At 46.8% G+C, this 23182-nt stretch overlaps 1 protein-coding gene across 1 annotated transcript in view; it reads right to left on the minus strand.

The window, feature by feature from the left end:
• The window catches only part of CMBL (carboxymethylenebutenolidase homolog), a 33539-nt gene extending 10963 nt beyond the window's left edge, over positions 1-22576 (minus strand). The window contains exons 1-3 of the mRNA XM_033178791.1: positions 22145-22576; positions 2210-2443; positions 75-182 (exon numbers count right to left, since the gene is read on the minus strand). Coding sequence (XP_033034682.1) covers positions 75-182; positions 2210-2424 — 323 coding nt within the window. The 5' untranslated portion in view covers positions 2425-2443; positions 22145-22576. The remainder of the gene's footprint in view (positions 1-74; positions 183-2209; positions 2444-22144) is intronic.
• Positions 22577-23182: the final 606 nt, after the last annotated feature.

Here is a 23182-nt window from a genome sequence, read left to right on the forward strand (position 1 = left end):
GAAAGGTGAAGCCCACCCAGCTCTCACCTCCCTGGGCCGTACCGTGTACATGGCCATGTCTGCGGATAACTCACCTATCGATCTGCTGGGCATTTCTTGTTTTCACCCACTCAGGGAAGGTGGACCAGTCGCTAGAGGGGTCCCAAGGCTCTTGCCCTACAAAGAAGTCTGGAACAATGGTTCTGCAAAATACGGATATGAATTGATCTTAGTTTCAGAGTTGCTTGACTCAGTATTTTGCTTGCATTATTTAAAAACTTGCTACGTTGGTGATTCTGGCTCGGAGAAAAGGAAAAGCAGTGGGTGTGAAGGCCAACTTTGAGCGCGGTAAAGCAGCCACCTGGCACCGGGCCAAGCCATCTTAGGTTTCACAACCGCAGGTGCACAGCGTCTGGCAGCCTGCTGGTAACCCAGCCCTGCAAATGATGAGGCTATCCACAGGGCACACTCCCATGGGATAGGCTGGCATGGGATGTGGGGGGCACCTGGGGGAGTGGGCCTGAGGCGGGTGGTTTTGAGGGCCCCTCCAGCCCCTCTCAGCCAGCCTGGGGGACTCCTGGCCTTTCACATGAGCCTCAGGCCAGAGGGCACCCCTGGCTAACATGCCCAGTCACTATGACCAGGCAATGTTCCCAGCCTCCACCCAAGACGCTGGCGAAGCACCGTTTCCTATCCAGAGGGTATGTTCTAAGACAGGCAGCAGGGAGCAAACAAGCCTGGCCCCAGTCCAGGTCGCTCTTCCATGCAAATCAACCCAGAGGGATGAAGCCAACTGCTCCAGTCCAGTCTTGTTTCCCAACTGTTTCCCCAAATAGAATTGCCACCTGGTTGGAGGAACAGGGCTCCCCCTGTAGGGGTAAAAAGAACACTGAAACTGGAGTGAGAAAATCCAAGTTCAAGTCTCAGTACACCCCACGCTGCTGTGTGGCCTTAACAAGTCATGTCACCACTTCTAGCCTCATTTTCTCATCTGACAAATAAACAGCACGCTTGCACTGCACAACCTCAGAGGATTCTCTCAAGGGCAAAAAAAAATGGTGTACATGTGAAAGGGCTTTGTACAATAGGGGTCTTTCCTTATCTTTTATGTCCCGACCCTTGTTAAAGGACCCACCGTGAAACAACAGAAACAGCAATGCCATTTGATGGGCTGCTTGAGCCGGTGATCTGGGGCAGCCGCAAAGCGCTCTTTATGGCCTGGTTTCCTGATCTGCAAAATGAGAGCAGTAACAGCTCCTCCCTCAAGGGGCTGCCAGGAGGATTAAGGGCGATGAGCCCAGTCATGCCCTTAGCACCGGCTCTGGCTGAGCAACCGAAGCTAGCTATTTTATTTTTTTATTTTTATTTTTTTTACTGGGCTTGCCCCTAGAAAGTAAAGTCCCCTCATCTGGGGACATGAAAAAGGAAAACTTCAAGGAAGGTCTTTTCATTCAGCACTGACTCAGCATCCCGCCAGGGTGGACATGATTCCTTTAAGCCAGTTTCTCTTCCTAGAAAAACGAGGTAGGCTCACCCTTGGGTTTCCTTTCACAGAAAGCTTCTCTTTCTGTGAAAACAAAGGAAATCTAGCCGCGCACCAAGCTCAGGGCTTGCTGGGTTGATGCTTTCCGACGCTGGAGAGGAAGGAAGGTTCTGGCTCTCCTCTGCGCTTTTCACTGGGGCAAAGAAGAAGCAATCGGGTATCAGCCTTGGTCAAAGGCGACCACGGCCACTTGGCCAGACAAAGAGGTAAACTTGGGGAGGGGAGCAAGGTCTCACTGTGCCACTTCTGAACCCCAGTCTAATTCAGATGGGGCCACGACCGTACGTGTATGGACCAGGAGGAGCCTTGGACACCCTGCCATCCAAAGAGGCCTGTGAAATCTGACACGAGGCTGAGCTGCTTGAAGAGCCAAGTCACAGGTCCATCTGGGAGCTGGTGAGGTCGGCCCAAGATACCTAGTGCCTACGTCTGGCCGAGGCCCCACAGGCGAAAAGAATTCTCAGTGTCCACCAAGTCTAGAGGCCCGGTACTCCCAGGAGGACACAGGCGGGTGTTTAATTTCCCATGACATTTCCCAACTATCTTCAGCGCAGGCAGATAAGGAAGTTTCTGACGTACATTAGGTACTGTAGAGTCAGACTGGTGTGCTTTTATTTTTTAAAGGGAACAAAATAAACCACCGAAATTTATAGGAATGTAAACAAAGAAACACAACTTTATACATACGTGTATCCATTTCCTGAGATCATGTCAGCCATATATCTGGTATTGGGCAACTGCCAGCCAAATATGTCTTGAATGACAATCACAGCTTTGCCTGCATCAACGGGGGATTTGGTGACATAAGCCTTGATGTGCTCGATTTGAACCTCGTGGCCTAGCCCTCCATACTCAAGTCTGTGGCCAATGTCACACGGACAAGGATAAGCCTCGTTGGCCATTGCAGAGATTGAAGTCGGGCTATGGAGAGAGAAACAAGCATTATATTCTGAATGCTGCAAATTTAAAGGCTATAAATGGTAAGTAAAGCTCAAATCAAGATTATAGAAAAAAATGCGTTTTAACGACATCTATGGTATTATGTAAGAAATCAGTGGTAACTTCTGGTTCTGGCCACACTGCAGAGCAAAGCTATAAACACTAGAAATCCCAGCCTGAATAACAACAACAAAAAAATAGAGATGAAAGAACTCATAGGGAAAAGTGAGTCTTCAGGGGCCAGGACTGGAGAGGAAACAGAATGCCAGAGTGAGGATGACACCCACAGATGCTGATGGGGTGCAGTGATGTTGGGGGAAAGGACCCAACCCAGGAGCACACCCTAACAGTCGGGTGCTTAGGATTTTGTGTTGACGTGTAGAATGAGCCTTGGAAGCACATGAGATGGGAATTTGTAAGAGACCCACGCCTGCAATGTGGAGCCCCCAAAGGTTCATGTCTCAGGTAAGAGGGCCAAAGTCAAACGAGGACAGCTCCATCCGCCAGGCTCAGGCATGTGCAGAGAAGCCCATCTCAGTCTAGATTCTGAGTGGAAGGGAAAAAAGAAAGCAATCCTCAAATGTATACCATGCTTGCAAAGTAGGAATACCTCGCTGAGAAATTAATACAATGGACCCAGGGCCAGTGAAACGCCTGGAACACGAGGCAGAGGCAAATGCAAATCCACTTAACCACAAGACTTCCACAATCCAGGCCAAAAATACCATCCGCTGAAGGGCAGCTCATCAGCAAAAACTATACACAAGGAGGCGATCCAAATAAAGATTCAGCAGACACAATACCTGGGAGGATTTCCGGTGGGAATGGGGTTTGAAATTCGCCTGGAAACACTTGGTGAATCAAAATAGAAAACAGGAAGGAATTAGGAAATTAAAAACCTGTTCATTAAAAAGCATGAAATGATGCGGCGAAAGTGGGAAAAGAGTAGAACAAGGAATATGATTTGTAAATGACTGAGATAACTCGCTGCCATCAGGCCTGCCTACATTTAAATAAATGGAAACAGATTAAACTCACTAGCTGAGACAGATTCTCAACTTGGATTTGTTTTGTTTTTTGAGACAGGATCTCGCTGTGTCACCCAGGCTGGAGTGCAGGGTCACATACATGGCTCACTGCAGCCTTGACCTCCTCCCTGGGCTCAAGTAATCCTCCCACCTTAGCCTCCCAAGTAGCTGGGACTATAGCACACGCCACAACAATCAGCTTCTTTTTTAAAAATAAAAATGTTATATAGACGAGGTCTCACTATATTGCCCAGGTTGGTCTCAAACTCCTGGGCTCAAGCAAACATCCCGCCTCATACTCCCAAAGTTCGAGGATTAGAGGTGTGACCCACCGTGCCTGGTTCAAATTAGACTTTTTAAAATTTAAGATTCCAGACCAGGCATGATGGCTCATGCCTGTAATTCCAGCACTTTGGGAGGCCGAGGCAGGCAGATCACAAGGTCAGGAGTTCGAGACCAGCCTGGCCAACATGGTGAAACCCCCATCTCTACTGAAAATACAAAAATTAGCTGGGTGTGGTGGCAGGCGCCTGTAGTCCCAGCTACTTGGGAGGCTGAGGCAGGAGAATCGCTTGAACTCGGATGGTGGAGGTTGCAGTGAGCTGAGATCATGCCATTGCACACTCCAGCCTGGGCAACAAGAGTGAGATTCTGTCTCAAAAGAAAGAAAAAAAAAAAAATTCGGGTTCCATCAAAAAAGAGGAACTAGGAGCACTAAACCCAAAGACATATGTACTTCCCTTCATTAACAACTGGAGAACACAGAGTCTTTACAAGCAGAGGTGAACTGCCTGCATATTAAACCACAATCAAAGATTCAGCAAAGATTTTATATAACAAATGTTCTACAAATGCAATGAAGAAATTACAATAAAACCCAAAAGATTTCGAACTGGATTACCATGAAAACACTATATAGCAAAACTTGATACAATCAATACAGCAGTAGAGACATCTTTACAGCCTAGACTGCATATACTTGAACAAGAGGAAAGAATGAAAGTAAGCTAAATATCAAGAAGTTAGAGGAAAAAAATAGAATTAAGCCTTTCTTAATCCATTCAGGCTGTTATAACAAAATACAATAAACTGGGTAGCTCATAATAAATGCAGAGGTTTATTTCTTACAGTACCGGTGGCTGCGAAGTCCTAGTTCAAAGCACTGACAGATGCAATGTTGAGTAGGGTCCACTTTCTGGTTCGTAGATGGCGCCCTCTCCTTATATCCTCACGGGGTAGAAGGGACTAGCTGGCTCCCTGGGGTCTCCTTTATAAGGACACTAATCCCTATAGCAAGAGCTGCCCTCAGACCTAATCACTTCCCAAAGACCTGACCTCCTAAGGGGTGATACAATTAACTTTGAGGGTTAGGATTGCAACACAGGAAATCTGGGGGGACACAAACATTCAGAACACAGGAAACCCTACAAAGAGGAAATAATGAGATGAAAATAAATAAATAGGCTGGGCGCGGTGACTCATACCTGTAATCCCAGCACTTTGGGAGGCTGAGGTGGGCAGATCAGGAGCTCAGGAGTTCGAGACCAGCCTGGCCAACATGGTAAAACCCCATCTCTACTAAAAATACAAAAATCAGCTGGGCATGGTGGCGTGCATCTGTAATCCCAGCTACTCAGGAGGCCGAGACAGGAGAATCGTTTGAACCTGGGAGGCGGAGGTTGCACTGAACCAAGATGGCACCACTGCACTCCAGCCTGGGCGACAGAGCGAGACACTGTCTCAAAAAAAAAAAAAAAAAGAAAAGAAAAGAAAAAGAAAGAAATAATAGAAGGAAACCAAAGAGATTAAAATATGGTTCCTTAAAAAGTTATAAAATAGGCACATCTCCAACAAAACTGATCAATAAAAGGGAAAGAATGATGAACACACACACACACAACAATAAAACAGTATCTGGAATGAAAAGGTGACATAAAGATTTTGTCAGGCCTCTGAGCCCAAGCCAAGCCATCACATCCCCTGTGACTTGCACGTATACGCCCAGATGGCCTGAAGTAACTGAAGAATCACAAAAGAAGTGCAAATACCCTGCCTCGCCTTAACTGATGACATTCCACCACAAAAGAAGTGAAAATGGCCGGTCCTTGCCTTAAGCGATATTATCTTGTGAAATTCCTTTTCCTGGCTCATCCTGGCTCAAAAAGCTCCCCCACTGAGCACCTTGTGACCCCCACTCCTGCCCGCTAGAGAACAACCCCCCTCTGTAATTTTCCTTTACCCACCCAAATCCTATAAAACGGCCCCACCCTTATCTCCCTTTGCTGACTCTCTTTTTGGACTCAGCCGGCCTGTCCCCAGGTGATTAAAAAGCTTTATTGCTCACACAAAGCCTGCTTGGTGGTCTCTTCACACGGTCAAGCATGACAAATTTTATCTTTAGAAATCATAAAAAATTAATACAAACAACTTTATGTTAATACATTTGAAAACAGAAAAAAGGCCGGGCGCGGTGGCTCAAGCCTGTAATCCCAGCACTTTGGGAGGCCGAGACGGGCGGATCACGAGGTCAGGAGATCGAGACCATCCTGGCTAACACGGTGAAACCCCGTCTCTACTAAAAATACAAAAAAACTAGCCGGGCGTGGTGGCGGGCGCCTGTAGTCCCAGCTACTCGGGAGGCTGAGGCGGGAGAATGGCGTAAACCCGGGAGGCGGAGCTTGCAGTGAGCTGAGATCCGGCCACTGCACTCCAGCCCGGGCGACAGAGCGAGACTCCGTCTCAAAAAAAAAAAAAAAAAAAAAAAAAAAAGAAAACAGAAAAAAAAAAATGAACAAATTGGTAAAAGAGAAAAGAGAGGAAATGTTTCCCAACTATTTTATATGTCTGCCTTTGAAACTTGGCCAGGTGTGAGGCCTCACACCTGGAATACTAGCACTTTGAAAGGCCAAGGTGGGAGGACGGTTTGAGCTCAGAAGTTTGAGAAAAGCCTGGAAATCATAGGGAGACCCTGTCTTTACAAAAAAAAAAAAAATTGGCCTGGCGTGGTGGTGCACACCTGCGGTCTCAGCTCCTTGATAGGCTGAGGTGGGAGGATCCCTTGAGCCTGAGAGTTCGAGGCTACGGTGAGCTATAATTGATTTGATTGCCCACCACACTCCAGCCTGGGCAACACAGCAAGACCCTGTCTCAAAAAAAAAAAAAAAAAAAGCTAAAAAAAAATTTCAAAGTAACAGGAAAAAAGGTGGTGAGACAACTCCAGATTAAAAGAAACAAAAGAGAAATAAACCTAATTGCACCATGTGAACCTTAACTAGATCCTGGTTCACAGTTAAGAATAGCTGCAAGAGACATCTGGGGGACAACAGAAGGAGGGAATATGGATGGGGGTTGGTATTATGAATGACCATTACTTTTTTAAGGTGTGAGAACAGCAGTTATACGGAATGTTCCTAGTTGGATGATATATACAAAGTACTGAACAACAAAGTGTCATAACCTCTGCAATTTATCCCCAAATGGCTCATAAAATACACGTGTACACGACACACACACACACGTGTAAAGCAATATGGCAAATTGCCAAGAATTATTGAATCCACTTGATCCATATATAAATGTTTGCTGTACCATTTATTCCATTTTTCTGGATTTGAAAATGTTTTATAACTGAAAGTTGGGGTGAGGGACCTGACCAAAAATATTCACCCATCAAAAAAAAAAATCAGAAGTAAATGTCTACTTGGAGCAAATAATTTCTTGGATACAAAAAGTGAACAAACTGAAAATGAAAAATTGAATGACCCTCTTACTTACAAATGTAGGTACAAAAATCCTACATGAAATATTTGCACGTGAATTCTGACAATATATTTTTAAATGCATATATAATGACTACATCATGAATGCAAAGATGGTTTGCCATTGCACATTCTATGATGTAATCCATGATATCAACAAATTAGAGTGAATTCACATAGTCATCGCAAGAGGAACAGAAAAAAAACACTCAGATAAACTTCAACATGCCATGGGCCAAATGTTTGTGTCCCCTCAAAATTCATGTTGAAACCCTACCCCTCAGTGTTACTGTGTTTGGAGAAAGGATCTTTAGGAGGTAATTAAGGATAGATGAGCTCATTATGTAGCAGGACCAGCCACAGACAAAACTCCTCAGACACCAAGTTAAAGAAGGAAGGGGTTTATTCGGCCCAGGGCATTAGCAAGACTTCTGTCTCAAGAGCCAAGCTCCTCGAATGAGCAATTCCTGTCCCTTTTAAGGGCTCACAACTCTAAGGGGGTGCATGTGAGAGGGTTGCGATTGATTGAGCAAGCAGTACATGACTGGGGGCTGCATGCACCGGTAGATCGGAACAAAAGAAGATCGGGATGTTCACAGGGCATTTCTATACAATGTCTGTAATCTATAGATAACAGAACCAATTAGATCTGGGTAGATCTTTAACCACCAGGCCCAGGGTGTGGCGCTGGGCTGTCTGCCTGTGGATTTCATTTCTGCCTTTTAGTTTTTACTTCTTTCTTTGGAGGCAGACACTGGGCAATGGCCTATCTCGGCTCACTGCAACCTCCACCTCCTGGGTTCAAGCGATTCTCCTGCCTCAGTCTCCCAAGTAGCTGGGATTACAGGCGCGCGCCACCACGCCCGGCTAATTATTTGTATCTTGAGTAGAGATGGGTTTTCATGTCAGCCAGGCTGGTCCCAAACTCTGACCTCGTGATCCACCTGCCTCAGCCTCCCAAAGTGCTGGGATTACAGGCGTGGGCCACTGTGCCCGGCCTAATTTTTGTATTTTTAGCAGAGATGGGGTTTCACCATGTTGGCCAAGCTGGTCTCCAACTCCTGACCTCAGGCTATCCGCCCGCCTTGGCCTCCCAAAATGCTGGGATTACAGGCATGAGCCACCACGTCTGGCCAAAACATATAATTTTTATATGATACCACTCATAATACCAACATTTGTTAACTAGGAACAATGCTAACAATAGATGTGCAAGATATTTAAAGAAAATTTACCTTTTAATATTAAGGACAAAAAAGACCTAAATAAATGAAGACATGTATCTTGCAAATTGATGAGTCATTAGCAATGTGCAAAATAAGTAATATTGTAAAGATGGCAGTTTTCTTCAAACTAACCTATAAATTCAATGCAATTACAGTAAAAATGCCAAATGAATTTTCATGTTAAAACTAATAAAAAGAGGTAAGAAACAAGAATAGCCACGATAACGGAAAGAAAATGGAGAAGGAGAAATTAATTTACCAAACAACAAAACCTATTAAAACAGTATGGTATTGCTGGATAGGCAAATACATCAATAGAACAGACCAAAGACTCTAGAAGCAGACTCATGTATATTCATCCAGTCATCCACACAATGTTTATTGAGGCACCACTCTGTGACAAACACTGCCGAAAGTTCTGGGGAAACAGCAAAGCACGAAACAAATAAAAATCCCTGCCCTCAGGAATCATACAGTCTAGTGGGATGAAATACACAGAAACAATGTGCTTTTCAGATGGTCATCAATGCTAAGAAGAAAAACAGGAGAGGAGGAAAGAAGACAATCTTGGATTGAGGGTGTGGGTTGCAATTTACAACGGTGTATTGGGGAACAGCTTGTTGGAAAGGCACCACTGGGCAAAGGAGGTGAGGGGTGGTGCCCTGCACATATCTGGAGGAAGAGCGGTCGAGGCAGAACAAACAGCAAGTGCCAAAGACCCTGAGGTAGAAGCACATCTGACATGTCTGATGAACAGCAAGACCAGTGTGGCTGAAACAGAAAGAGCCAGGGGAGAGAGCAGCAGGGAACAGTGTGAGTTCCCAGAGCTTTACTGGAAGAATTCAGTTTTTCCTCAGTGTGAGACAAAAGCCACTGGAGAATTTTGGGGAAGTGAGTGGCTTTATTTGAGTAGATTAAAAGTATCATTGGCCTGACACGGTGGCTGAAGCCTGTAATCTCAATACTTTTGGAGGTTGAGGTGGGAGGATTGTTTGAGACCAGCCTGGACAACATAGCAAGACCCCATGTCTGCCAAAAAAAATCAAAAATTAACTGGGCATGGCGGCACATGCCTGTATACCCAGCTACACGGGAGGCTGAGGTAGGGGGATCCCTTGAGCCTGGGAGGTCAAGGCTGCAGTGAGTCACGATTATGTCATGGCACTCCAGCCTAGATGACACAGAGAGATCCTGTTTCAAAAAAAAAAAAAAGTATCATTTAGGACGCTGTTTTAAGAAGAGATCATCAAGTAGCACAGGAAGAAAAGAAAGTCCAGTTGGGTAGCTCCAGCAACAATCCAGCCAAGAGATGAAGCAGCTCACACCAGGATGGTGATGGTAAGAGGGAGGGAATGGTCAAGTGTGGGCAGATTTTACAGGCAGAGCCACTCAGTTCTGCAGACAGATTGTATGTGTGGGGACATCAGACAAAAGGAGGAGTCAGTGATGATTACAAGGGTTTCTGCCTAAGCAACCGGAGGGTGGAGTGTGTTTAAATTAGAAGGGATGCGGGAAGAGCTGGTTTGAGGAGATAAGGACTTCAGTTTGGGGCATATTAAGGCTCAGGTGTCTATTACACATCCCAGAGAAAAGCTGGGTGACACGATAGAGGTTCAAGAGCCAGGGGCCCAAGCTAAAACGACAACTTTGAGAGTGATGTGAGTATACGGCTGACCCTCATTGTTTGCAGATTCTGTATTCATGAACTCATCTACTTGCTGATTTTTTTTTTTTTTTTTTTTTTTTTTTGAGACAGAGTCTCACTCTGGTTGCCCAGGCTGGAGTGTAGTGGCGTGATCTCGGCTCACTGCAACCTCCACCTTCTGGGTTCAAGTGATTCTCCTGTGTCAAGTGATTCTCCTCCCTAGTTGCTGGGAAAACAGGTGCCCGCCACCATGCCTGGCTAATTTTTGTTTGTTTGTTTGTTTGTTTGTTTGTTTTTGAGACAGAATCCAGCTCTGTCGCCCAGGCTGGAGTGCAGTGGCATGATCTCGGCTCACTGCAACCTCCAGGTTCAAGTGATTCTCCTGCGTCGGCCTCCCTAGTTGCTGGGAAAACAGGCGCCCACCACCACACCCGGCTAATTTTTTGTATTTTTAGTAGAGATGGGGTTTCACCATGTTAGCCAGGATGGTCTCGATCTCCTGACCTCATGATCCGCCCACCTCAGCCTCCCAAAGTGCTGAGATTACAGGCGTGAGCCACCGCACCCGGCCAATTTTTGTATCTTTAATAGAGACGGGGTTTCACTATGTTGGCCAGGCTGCTCTCGAACTCCTGACCTCGGATGATCCTGCCCACCTCGGCCTCCCAAAGTGCTGGGATTACAGATGTGAGCCACTGTGCCTGGCCATACCTGCTGAGTGTATTTTGTAACCCCTCCATCATTCATGGACATTCAAAAAATGTGAACTGTCGATGTCCACATTCCCAGCTGAGGACACACAGGGTGCAACAGACTGAATGTGTCCCCAAAAAGTCAGATGTTGAAACCCTGATTCCAGTGGAATATTTGGAGGTGGGGTCTTTGAGAGGCAGGTAGTGCACAAGTGCAGAGTCCTCAAGAATGGGTTGAGGACCTCAGAGGAGCCCAGAGAGCTGGCTTGCCTTCTTTCTGCTGGGTGAGAATACAGCCAGAAGATGACCATCTGCAAACCAGAAACAGGCACTCAGCAGACACTGGATCTGCCAGCAACTCTATCTTGGACTTCCCAGCCTCCAGAACTGTGAGAAATGTTTGTTGTTGAAGCCACGTTTGTTAGAGCAGCCCAAGTGCCCACAACACTTTGCTTCTCATTTCAGCTCTCAGTGTAAACAAGTGTCCTTTGCACGGTCTTAGTGCACAGTTTTGTGCTTTTTAAGGGGTTGATTTTGCCATTTAAAAGGGCCCCACACTTAGGGCTCATATGCTGTCTAGTGTGGCTAAGCACGGGAAGGCTGTGATGTGCCTTATGGGGAAAATGTGTGTATTGGAGAAGCTTTTTTCAGGCACAAGTTACAGACCTGTTGGCCATGAGCTCCCTGTTAATGAGTCAACAATATATATTAGAATGGTGTCTTCCACAAAAACACACATAAAACCAGGCTGATGTATGGGTCAACTGAGGAAACTGCTGTGACCAGGCCAGAGCTTTACAGGAAGCTAACCTGTATTTTCCCCCAGGAGCAATAGTTGAGGATTTGCTAACTCAGTGTCTGTAGTAACTTTACTACTACAGATACCAAGAATGACTGTATGTAGGTTTGGTTGGTTTGTTTGAGACACAGGCTCACTCTGTCCCCTAAGCTGGAGTGCGGTGGCACAATCTCGGCTCACAACAACCTCCACCTACCGGGTTCAAGCAATTCTCCTGCCTCAGCCTCCCGAGTAGCTGGTACTACAGGCGAGCACCACCATACCCGGCTAATTTTTGTCTTTTTGGTAGAGACGGGTTTCACCATGTTGGCCAGGCTGCTCTCAAACTCCTGCCCTCAGGTGATCCACTGCGCTGGGCCTGTAGATATTTAAACTTTAAGAATGAATGACACCCTTCAGGGAATAATGGTGGATGAATAAAAGAGAAATCTAGAAGACTGAGCCCTGGGGTCCTTCAACACAAACATTCAGGGAGATCAGAAGGAACCAGCAAGTGAGGACTGAGCCTGAGAAGGAACAGCCAGTGATGGGGGAGGAAGACCCCAAGTGTGGTGTCCTGGACCCAAGTGAAGAACGGGTATCGAGGGGAGAGCAACGAATGGTGAGAGTTGCCCTCAGGGCTTGGCGAAGTGAAGGTCATTGGTGACCTCCACAAGGACAGGCTTGGACGAGGGCATGGGTGACAGCATAATCACAGTGGGCTTAAAAGAGACTGAGAGGAGACTGGGCACGGTGGCTCATGCCTGTAATCCCAGCACTTTAAGAGGCCAAGGTGAGCGGGCTGCTTGAGGCCTGGAGTTGGAAACCAGCCTGGCCAACACAGTAAAACCCCGTTTCTACTAAAAATACAAAAATTAGCCAGGCGTGGTGGCACATGCCTATAATCCCAGCTACTTGGGAGGCTGAGGCAGGAGAACTGCTTGAACCTGGGAGGCAGAAGTTGCAGTGAGCTGAGATCACGCCATTGCACTCCAGCCTGGGCAACAGAGCAAGACTCCATCTCAAACAAAAAAAAAAAAAAGAGAGAGAGAGAGAGAATGAGAGGAAAGAACTAAATACAGTGAACACAGAAAACTCTTAGAAGACTTCTGACAGAAACAGGAACAAAGAGGCCAGCCGCGGTGGCTCACGCCTATAATCCCAGCACTTTGGGAGACAGAGGCAAGTGGATCACTTGAAGTCAGGAGTTCGAGACCAGCCTGACCAACATGGGGAAAACCCGTCTCTACTAAAAATACAAATATTAGCCAGGTGCGATGGCGGATGCCTGTAATCCCAGCTACTTGGGAGGCTGAGGCAGAAGAATCGTTTGAACCCGGAAGGCAGAGGTTGCAGTGAGCTGAGATCGCACCATTGCACTCCAGCCTGGACAACAAGATCTAAACTCCATCTCAAAAAAAAAAAAAAAAAAAAGAGCAGAGACTGTGCAAAAGACGGAGGGAAGATACAGTGATGAGCCTTTTTTTTTTAAGTGGAAGAAATCTCAGCCTATTTGTATGTGGATGAGAATGATACCACAGAGAGGAAAATAAACAAATCACAGTCAGTGACCCAGGGAGAGAGGAAACTGGAGAGTAGGAGGGGAGGTTCTGGTGCATAGTGGAGGCCCTGCCTTCTTTGGCAGTGTGGACAGTCCTCACGCGCCCAAGCCAGGCTGAGGACGTGGACACAGACACAGGTGGTGGTGGGTATGGGGCAGGAGAGTGTGGATGCTCCCTGTTGGCATCTGTTTGCTCACAGAACTGAGAAGCAGAGTCAGCAGCTCAGGGTGAGAGGCAGGAGGAGGGCTGGGGAGAGGACAAGCAGGAAAACGGGGACCAGGGGAGAAGTACTGTGGTCGGGGAAATGTATGGCTGTTTCCTCCAGCCAGGTCCAGCAGCGGGAACATGCGCAGAGCAGGCGCAGAGCAGGCAGAGAGAGGGGGTCAGATACAATGGGGCTATGTAGTCATGAGAGGGGGCAGGAGGGACCTGTGGTGGGAGGAGGGACTGGCCATCAATGGGGCAAGGCTGCAGCACTGAGCTACCCAGGTGAGAAAACAAACCACCATGGATCCTCACCTACCCCAGTGTGCGAGCATATCAGATGGCTAGAAATCTAAGTATGAAAGGCAAAGTTCAGTGATCAGAGGGAAATACGGAATACTTTTTTCTTGTACTTTGGAGTAATGAAGAATTTCTTAAATTTGGCCCCCCCCCAAAAAAACCCATAAAGGATTAGAAATCCCATTTCACGGCTGGGCATGGTGGCTCACGCCTGTAATCCCAGCACTTGGGGAGGCTGAGGCGGGTGGATCACGAGGTCAGGAGATCAAGACCATCCTGGCTAACACGGTGAAATCCCGTCTCTACTAAAAATAGAAAAATTAGCCGGGCGTGGTGGCGGGCACCTGTAGTCCCAGCTTCTCGGGAGGCTGAGGCAGGAGAATGGCGTGAACTCAGGAGACGGAGGTTGCAGTGAGCCGAGATGGCACCACTGCACTCCAGCCTGGGCGACAGAGCGAGACTCTGTCTCAAAAAAAAAAAAAAGAAATCCCATTTCATTGTAACCAATTGTTTTTGTTTGTTTGTTTGTTTTTTGTTTTGTTTTGTTTTGTTTTGTTTTGTTTGAGACGGAGTCTCGCTCTGTCGCCCAGGCTGGAGTGCAGTGGCCGGATCTCAGCTCACTGCAAGCTCCGCCTCCCGGGTTTACGCCATTCTCCTGCCTCAGCCTCCCGAGTAGCTGGGACCACAGGTGCCCGCCACCTCGCCCGGCTAGTTTTTTGTATTTTTTAGTAGAGACGGGGTTTCACCGGGTTAGCCAGGATGGTCTCGATCTCCTGACCTTGTGATCCGCCCGTCTCGGCCTCCCAAAGTGCTGGAATTACAGGCTTGAGACACCGCGCCCGGCCTTGTTTGTTTTTTTTTTTAAAAAAAGGAAAGACAACTGAAGAAAACTGAATACTAATTGGATATTTGATGATACTGCAAATTATTGTGAATTTTGGCAGGGAAAGATGATGGCATTGCAACCATGTGTTTCTGAGTCCTTCTCTTTCACAGATGCATCACCATATCACGATGTACACACAGATGACATGACCAGAGGTCTGGGATTTACTTCAGAATAGCCCCCATTTGGGCTGAACACGGTAGCTTACACCTGTAATCCCAGCACTTTGGGAAGCCAAGGCTGGTGGATCACCTGAGGTCAGGAGTTCGAGACCAGCCTGGCCAACATGGTGAAATCCCGTTTCTACTAAAAATACAAAAATTAGCCAGGTATGGTGGTGAGCGCCTATAATCCCAGCTCCTCAGGAGGCTGAGGCATGAGAATCGCTTGAATCCAGGAGGCAAAGGTTGCAGTGAGACGAAATCTCGCCACTGCACTCCAGCCTGGGCGAAAGAGCAAGACTCCATCTCGAAAAACAAACAAATAAAAACCCAAAATAGCTCCGTGTGGGGTGGGGGGACAAGGTGTCCACGTGCTGATGGTGGTGCAGCTGGAGTGTCTTCTGTACTAATCTCTCTACTTTTATATATGCCTGAGATTTTCCATGACTAAAAGCTTTTAAAATTGCATTAATAAGATAGTAAGTAAGATGAAAGATTAATAAGATAATGATTAACATTAAGATAAAAGTCTCCATAAACAAAGTGAGAAAACAAGATAGACTAGGAGAAGGTATTATTGTAGGAACAGAGGACTTCGTGTCTAGATAAAATATATAAAGAATTCTTATAAGTCACCAAGAAAAAGACAACACAATAGAAAAATTCATACGAATGGGCAATTTACAAAAAAGTACACCTGAGTGGCCCATAGACACATGAAGAGATATTCAACCTCACTGTACTTACGGAAATTACAATAAAAACAAGAATGAAGTACTGTTTTCCATCTTGCAGACTGCGAAAGTCTGTTAACACACAGAGATGATGGTACACTTGTAGGAAAATGGGAGGGCACGTGAAATGATTCAAACCCTGGAAGCTGTCTGGCAAAGTCTAGCAAAGTTAAAGAAGCAGATACCCCACACACCAGATATCCCACCACTAGATGTTTCCCTAGAGAAATTCATATCACACGTGGTGGGACACGGTGGCTCATGCCTGTAATCCCAGCACTTTGGGAGGCCAAGGCAGGGGGATCACTCGAGCTCAAGAGTTCGAGAGCATCCTGGGCAATATGGTAAAATCCCATCTCTACAAAAAAAAAAAAAAAAGGAAAAATTAGCCAGGCATGGTGGTGTGCACCTGTGGTCCCAGCTACTCAGGAGGCTGAGGTGGGAGGATTGCTTGAGTCCAGGAGGTCAAGATTGCACCACTGCACTCCAGCCTTGGCGTTAAGAGTGAGACCCTATCTCAAAAAAAAAAAAAAAAGAGAGAGAGAGAAAAAATTCGCATGTGCCCACACAGGCACATGCAGTGATTATGGAAAAATGTTCTTGGCACCACTAATATGATGACAACACCTGGAACTAATCTAATTGACCACCAACAGGAGAATGAATAAACTGCAATTTATTGATTGATGTGGGTTGAATTGTGTTCCCCCAAAATACATGTTTAAGTCCTATCCTCCACTCCCTTTGCATGTGACCTTAACTAGACACAGGGTCCTTGCAGATGTCCTGTAGTTAAGATGAGGTCATGCTGGAGTACAGTAGACCATAAATCCAATGACTGGTGTCCATCTAAGAAGGTGATAATGTGGACAAAGACACAATGGACACACAGAAGAGAAAGCCGTATGAAGATGGAGGTGGAGACAGGAAGGATGCACCTGCAAGCCAAGGATTGCTGGCCCCCACCAGATGTTGGAATAGGCAAGGAAAGGTTCTCCTCTACAGGTTTCAGAAAGAGCAGAGCCCTGCTGACACTTTCAATTTGGACTCCTGGCCTCTAGAACTATGAGGCACTTTGTTGCTTTAAGTCACCCAGTATCTGGTAATGTTATGGCAGCCCTAGAAAACAAATACATTCATAAAAAGAATATTACACAACAGTTTGATGAACAGGCTGCACCTGAATTTATCAATACAATAAATCTCCAGGCCCACACAGTGGCTCATGTCTGTGATCCCAGCACTTTGGGAGGTCGAGGCATGGTCATAGCTTGAGGCCAGGAGTATGAGACCAGCCTGAGCAACACAGGGAGACCCCATCTCTACAAAAAAATTTTTTTAATTAGCCGGGCGTGGTGGCGTGCACCCGTAGTCCCAGCTACTCAGAAGATTGAGAGGAGGATCACTTGAACCCAGGAATTCAAGGCTGCAGTAAGCTATGATCATGCCACTACACTCCAGTCTGGGCAACACAGACAGACCCTGTCTCTAAAAATGAAAATACAAAACTTAAAAAATCTCAAAAACATAATATGTAAAAAGACATAGCATTTTGATACTAAACAACAGCCAAAAAACATACACTTTGATGCTAAATTAAAAACAACCAAAAAATATACATTTTACTAATGAACATACTGTAGGAAAAGTATCAAGCACGGGAATGAATTATCACCATTAGGACGATGGTTACTGGGATGAGAGGGGAGAAAAAACGGAGATTGTGGGCTTTATTATATTTTATTTCCTTAAAAAGTTTTGATTTGAAGTATATAGGGCAAAATGGTACTATCTTTTAAATATGGGTGATGTGAAAGGATGGCTGTTATATAATGTCCTTCACATTACTGCATATTCTTAGTGTTTCATAATTAGAAATAAAGTAATTAGATTTTGAGAAGAAAGAAATTAATAACTAGTTATCCAGTCAAGGACAACTGGACTCTAGTTTTATTGGTTTGGTTTTCATAAGCTACATTATAGAACTATAATTAGTGGCCGGGCGCGGTGGCTCAAGCCTGTAATCCCAGCACTTTGGGAGGCCGAGACGGGTGGATCATGAAGTCAGGAGATCGAGACCATCCTGGCTAACAGGGTGAAACCCCGTCTCTACTAAAAAATACAAAAAACTAGCCGGGCGAGGTGGCGGGCGCCTGTAGTCCCAGCTACTCGGGAGGCTGAGGCAGGAGAATGGCGTGAACCCGGGAGGCGGAGCTTGCAGTGAGCTGAGATCCGGCCACTGCACTCCAGCCTGGGCGACAGAGCGAGACTCCGTCTCAAAAAAAAAAAAAAAAAAAAGAACTATAATTAGTAAGACAAATAATTCAACATTGTTATTTGACACCGTTTCAGAAAAACTCTCAAGCCATGTTTCCCTCTGCTCTCACAATACAACGATCATCAACACGATGACCAAATGTAAGGGGGTGGGGCAGGGGGTGGTGAGGGCTCAGTTTCCAAGACTGCCCCACCCCTCAGACACAAGCAGCAAGTCCAAGCCTGTAGAGTTTTCTTTTTCCTTTTTCTTTTTGCTGGAGTGCAGTGCACGATCTCCGCTCACTGCAAACTCCGCCTCCCGGGTTCAAGCGATTCCCCTGCCTCAGCCTCCCAAGTAGCTGCGACTACAGGTGCCTGCCACCACGCCCGGCTAATTTTTATACTTTTAGTAGAGACAGGGTTTCACCATGTTGGCCAGGCTGGTCTGGGCTGACTTCTTATCCGAGCTGTTTGTTCTATGAGGATCCAGGGATCACAGAAAATCCTGGCCATTCCAGGAAGCCTCTAATCTGAATGTTTTTACTTTATTTTCAGTTGACATCCATTTTGCAAAAGGAATGCTTACAGGCAGGTGAGCAGCTCTCCACACTGATCCTGCAAGGTTATTCTCCCGCAGGAGAGGCCCGTGTGTGGTGCATGTCGAAGGCTGGACTCCTGCCCAGACCCTCCACAAGGGCACAGCAGCCAGGCCACGCCTTGTGCCAAAGGCCAAGTTTACAATGGGCAGGGCGAACAGTTTCTACCCTGGCAAGTCTCAGGGAACATAGCCTTGACCCTCAACTAACTGTACTATATTTTCTGTATACATCTTTCAGGATTTTAGCTTCCTCCTGCAGATGCACTGTAAACCAAAAATCAAATGCCAAGCCTCCCAACTAACTGAATGGACCTCTCCTCTGGGCCAAGGGGATGCTAAAGAAACCTGTAAAACTAATTCAGGCCATGACAGGAAGGAGGGGCTGGGCTCAGTGGCTCATGCCTACAATTCCAGCACACTGGAAGGCCAATCTCTTCAAAACCCCATCTCTACAAAAAAAAAAATTAGAAAATTAGCCAGCCTTGGTGGCACACATCTGTGGTCCCAGCCTTTTAGGAGGCTGAGCTAGGAGGATCACTTGGGCCCAGGAGGTCAAGACAGCAGTGAGTCAATGATCGTGCCACTGCATTCCAGCCTGGGGACACAATGAAACCCTGTTTCAAAAATATTAACTAATAAATTATTTTAAAAATTTATAGCCCCCCTATAGCTTATTGAATCTGTGTATTTGGCCACACTGTTCAGCACAGATCCCTGTACTATTCTTCCCACACTGGAAAGGTCTGTTTTCAGCTTCTGGACAGAGACTACCCTTCCCAGCCTGTCAGAATGGCTGCCTTGCAGGCTGCAACACTTTATGAGAAATAAAGCTCTCTTTTTCCAAATTTATGAAACTCACCATTCTTTAGTTGACAAAAGAAACGCTGAGATGAATTGCAAACGAAGACAAGTGCAGTGGCTCACACCTGTAATCCCAGTACTTTAGGAGGCTGAGGCAAGAAGATTGCTTGAGACTGAGAGTTAGAGACCAGCCTAGGCAACATGTCTTTTTTTTTTTTTTTTTTTTTAACTTTTCTCCACAGGAGGGGAAAGAGTCCATTAATTCTGCATGGAGACATGACAGAATTTACAAATCTATCAGATCTGCCACTTATCCCTAAAAATGGCTCAAGTACAATGAACGAAGGTGGAATCAGCCAGCTTCGTGCAGAGAGTGTGCTATAGACATGGGTACTTTTCCACTGTGGCACAAAATTTATTTTACATATGATGAGGTGCTTTATTGTGAGTAAGAAGGTTTCCTTTTCCTCCTGTGCTGGGGCAGGACTGTGTGTCTGAGATGCATGACAGAGTCCTCGTTACACATGTGTCAATAAAGGCTTTTCTGCATCATGGCAGATGTGTTTGGGGCCATCTTCTGGTCATCCCCAGGTCGCAGGTCAGTTCTGTGGTCTCCACTGGTGAGGTCTCTGGAAATCAGGACGCTCTTCCTAGCTCTGGGGAGTGCCCTGCAGGACACTCTGGGGGCCATGCTCTTCGGCAATATCCACCCCGGCCACCAGCACGAATGCATGATTCCCCATAGACATTGCTGCAAGGTGCTGCATATGTGTGAATGACTTCTGTGCGATGGTACACACAGGAGAGGAGCATATGAAATTGGAATTTGCAGATCAAATACTCAACAGTGATCCCCATGGGTTTTCATGAGTAATTTTCCAGAAGGACTTGCTTGTGTGAGGCCAAGCTGGAAGGGCCACAAGAGTCACTCTGCAGGGGTGAAGGAGACTCACTCTGCCTCACACAAGCACGTGCCTCTGGAAAATTACACATTAAAACCCAAGGGGATCACTGGTGTTTTTTTTGTTTTGTTTTGTTTTGTTTTGTTTGAGACGGAGTCTCGCTCTGTTGCCCAGGCTGGAGTGCAATGGTGCAATCTCTGCTCACTGCAACCTCTGCCCCACTGATTCAAGCAATTTTCCTGCCACAGCCTCCTGAGTAGCTGGGATTATAGGCACATGCCACCACGCCTGGCTAATTTTTGCATTTTAGTAGAGATGGGGTTTCACCATGTTGGCCAGGATGGTCTCAGACTCCTGAGCTCAGGATTCATCTGCCTCAGCCTCCCATAGCGCTAGGACTACAGGCATGAGCCACCACACCAGGCCTTAGAGTTGAGTATTTGATCTGCAGATTCCAAGGGTGTGCTCTCCTGCGCCGTACCTTCATGAGGCATTATTCCTTTACTCCATATACATTTCCACTTCTTGACTTCTTTTTTGAACCAGTTACAATATCTGCCTATTTCTCTCTTTAATGAATAAAATAAAATATTTACCACTTTTATATCTGTATAAAAGTCATGATTTCACCTTTGGCTGAAAATTTTCTTTTAACAATGTAATCAAACATTCCCTAACACTGGCAGTCAGAGAGATAAGAGACAGGTGGTAAAGTATGGTGCGGGTGTAGTTTTCCTGATTTCATGTCCTAAGGATTCAAATAACTCACAAGTCAGACTTCCAGGCACAACACAGTTCTTCAACAGAAATAGAGAAAACAGATTTTGACAAGCAAAGGGGACTGGTGCAGTTGGGATTATAACAAGCAGGGAAGTCTAGGAATACATGTCCAGCCTCCTGGGAGAGCCGGAGCCTGGAGGGGGCGGAGAGGAGGAGGAGGGAGGCCTGGGGGAAGAGAGGTAGGTCTGCAAAGTCGGGAAAGGGAAGGCCAGGAGGGAGCGAGCTGCAGTGGGGAGGAGAGGAGAGAAGGGAGGAATACATTTCTGGAAGCTTTAGAAATTGAGAAATAGAAACCACGTGGAAGTGAATCCAGGGCTCAGGGTTACAGAGACCCCAAGACAACACAGGAAGGTGGGGTCTAATGTGAAAGGCAGGAGGTTCCTCCTTTACTGGTTAAAGGCTGTAGGAACATGGCAAGTGATTTTCAATCTTGCAGCAGGGAAGGCAGGGCCAGTACTTCTCCTTAGATGATTATGTAAACATCAAACTTCTCCAAATATTTATTTTTCAGCAGTCATCCTTGTATTTTCCAAGTGTCTATGGTTGAGAGAGCATGGATTAGGAAGCTACCTGGAGGAGCACACATCCGCCCTCTTAGACATGCCAACGACGCCCCTGCAGTCTGCTTTTTCTCTGGTGTTCCAGGCCTGGATAGGATTCCCCGGATACCGACGAGGCTCATTACTAACCACTTTATTTTAAATGGGCTTTGAAAACAACAGGTGGCATCTTCCATCAGCAAGTGGACATAAATCTCAGTGCCCAGTGTTTCCAAAGCCTGCCCGACCCACATGGCTGTGGGGTGTAAACTGTCCAGTCGTTCTTGGCAACACCTACCCAGCATTTAGGATGTCCCACTCTTAGATCCATAGACCCAGCACCTCTCTTCTTAATACTCACCCTAAGGAAAAGCTGTCGAATGTGGATACTGATTTCGATGCAAATATGCTCAGTTGTTTTTTTCACAGTTTTATATTAGTAAAAACGCTAGAACCAGAATGTCTCACTGCAGGAAGAGAGTTACAAGGAGTATTTAACGGCATGGAGGAAAGGCTCCTCCGTGCTAAACGGCCAAAACGAACGCAAGTTTGCATACGGTGTGATTTCCACTATGTCCTTAAAATGTATGGCGAAACACCTACGGGAAAATACCAAAATGTAAACAGCGGCTGCTTCGGATGCGTGGGATCGTGGGGGTTGCTGTCCTGCAAGGACAACGTATCACTTTTATGAAAGTCAGCTTCTGCAAACGGATTATGGGAAGTTCCTTACCCGTGCACGCGGCAAAGACTTTCTTTGCCATAGTTAGAACACACGCGCGAGTTCAAAGGAGCGGGGCCCGGGCTTCTGTGCCCCGGGGACGCGCACGTACCTTGTCCCGCGGCCTGAGACTGCGCTGCACCGCGCGGAGGCCGAACTCAGAGGAGCGGGCGCGGCGCCGGGCGGGGACGCGAGAGGGCCGTGGACGCGGCGACCGAGGACGCGGGGATCCCTGCGGGACCAGTGGCTCCACCCGGAGTCGTAGCCTCTTGGGAGAGCCGGAGCCCGGAGGGGGCGGAGAGGAGGAGGAGGGAGGCCTGGGGGAAGAGAGGTCTGCGAAGTCGGAGAAGGGAAGGAAGGCCAGGAGGGAGGGAGGCGCAGTGGGGAGGAGAGGAGAGAAGGGAGGGAGGAAAGTAAGGGGAGGGGAAGAAGTGGGGTGATAGGAGGCTGGGGGAGGGAGGAAGAGGGAGGGAGAGATGGGAGAGGCTCCAAGGTAAAGAAATGTGCAGGGAGAGGGCGTGGGGGCGGGGAACCGCAGAGCGGAAGGGAGAAGAGAATCAGGAAGCCTTGAGGGAGGAGGCAGGGAGACCAGAAGGAAGACAGCCAGCCTTCTGTGAGATTTCCGTGCGTGCCTGGCTTCCAAGACAAGTAACTTCTGTTGTAAATAAAAATTAAGCTATTTTTTGTTTATTTTATTATTTTATTTTAGAGATAGGGTCTTATTCTGTCACCCAGGCGGAAGTGCAGTGACACAATCATAGATCACTGGAGCTTCAAACTCCTAGCTTCAAGTGATCCTCCCCTCTCAGCCTCCTAAAGTGCTGGGATTACAGGTGTGAGCCACCATGCCCAGCCACATTTCTTTTTTTTTTTTTTTTTTTTTTTTTTGAGGTGGAGCCTAACTCTGTTGCTGAGGCTGTAGTCACTCAGGCTGGAGTGCAGTGGCACGATCTCAACCTCAACCTCACTGCAACCTCCACCTCCTGGATTCAAGTGATTCTCCTGCTTCAGCCTCCCCAGTAGCTGGGATTATAGGCATGTGCCACCAGGCCCAGCTAATTTTGTGTTTTCAGTGGAGACGGAGTTTTACCATGTTGGCCAGGCTGGTCTCAAACTCCTGACCTCAAGTGTTCCACCTGCCTCGGCCTCC

This window comes from Trachypithecus francoisi, unplaced genomic scaffold (genome assembly GCF_009764315.1).
Source record: "Trachypithecus francoisi isolate TF-2019V2 unplaced genomic scaffold, Tfra_2.0 Lachesis_group2, whole genome shotgun sequence".
NCBI classification, from domain to species: domain Eukaryota; kingdom Metazoa; phylum Chordata; class Mammalia; order Primates; family Cercopithecidae; genus Trachypithecus; species Trachypithecus francoisi.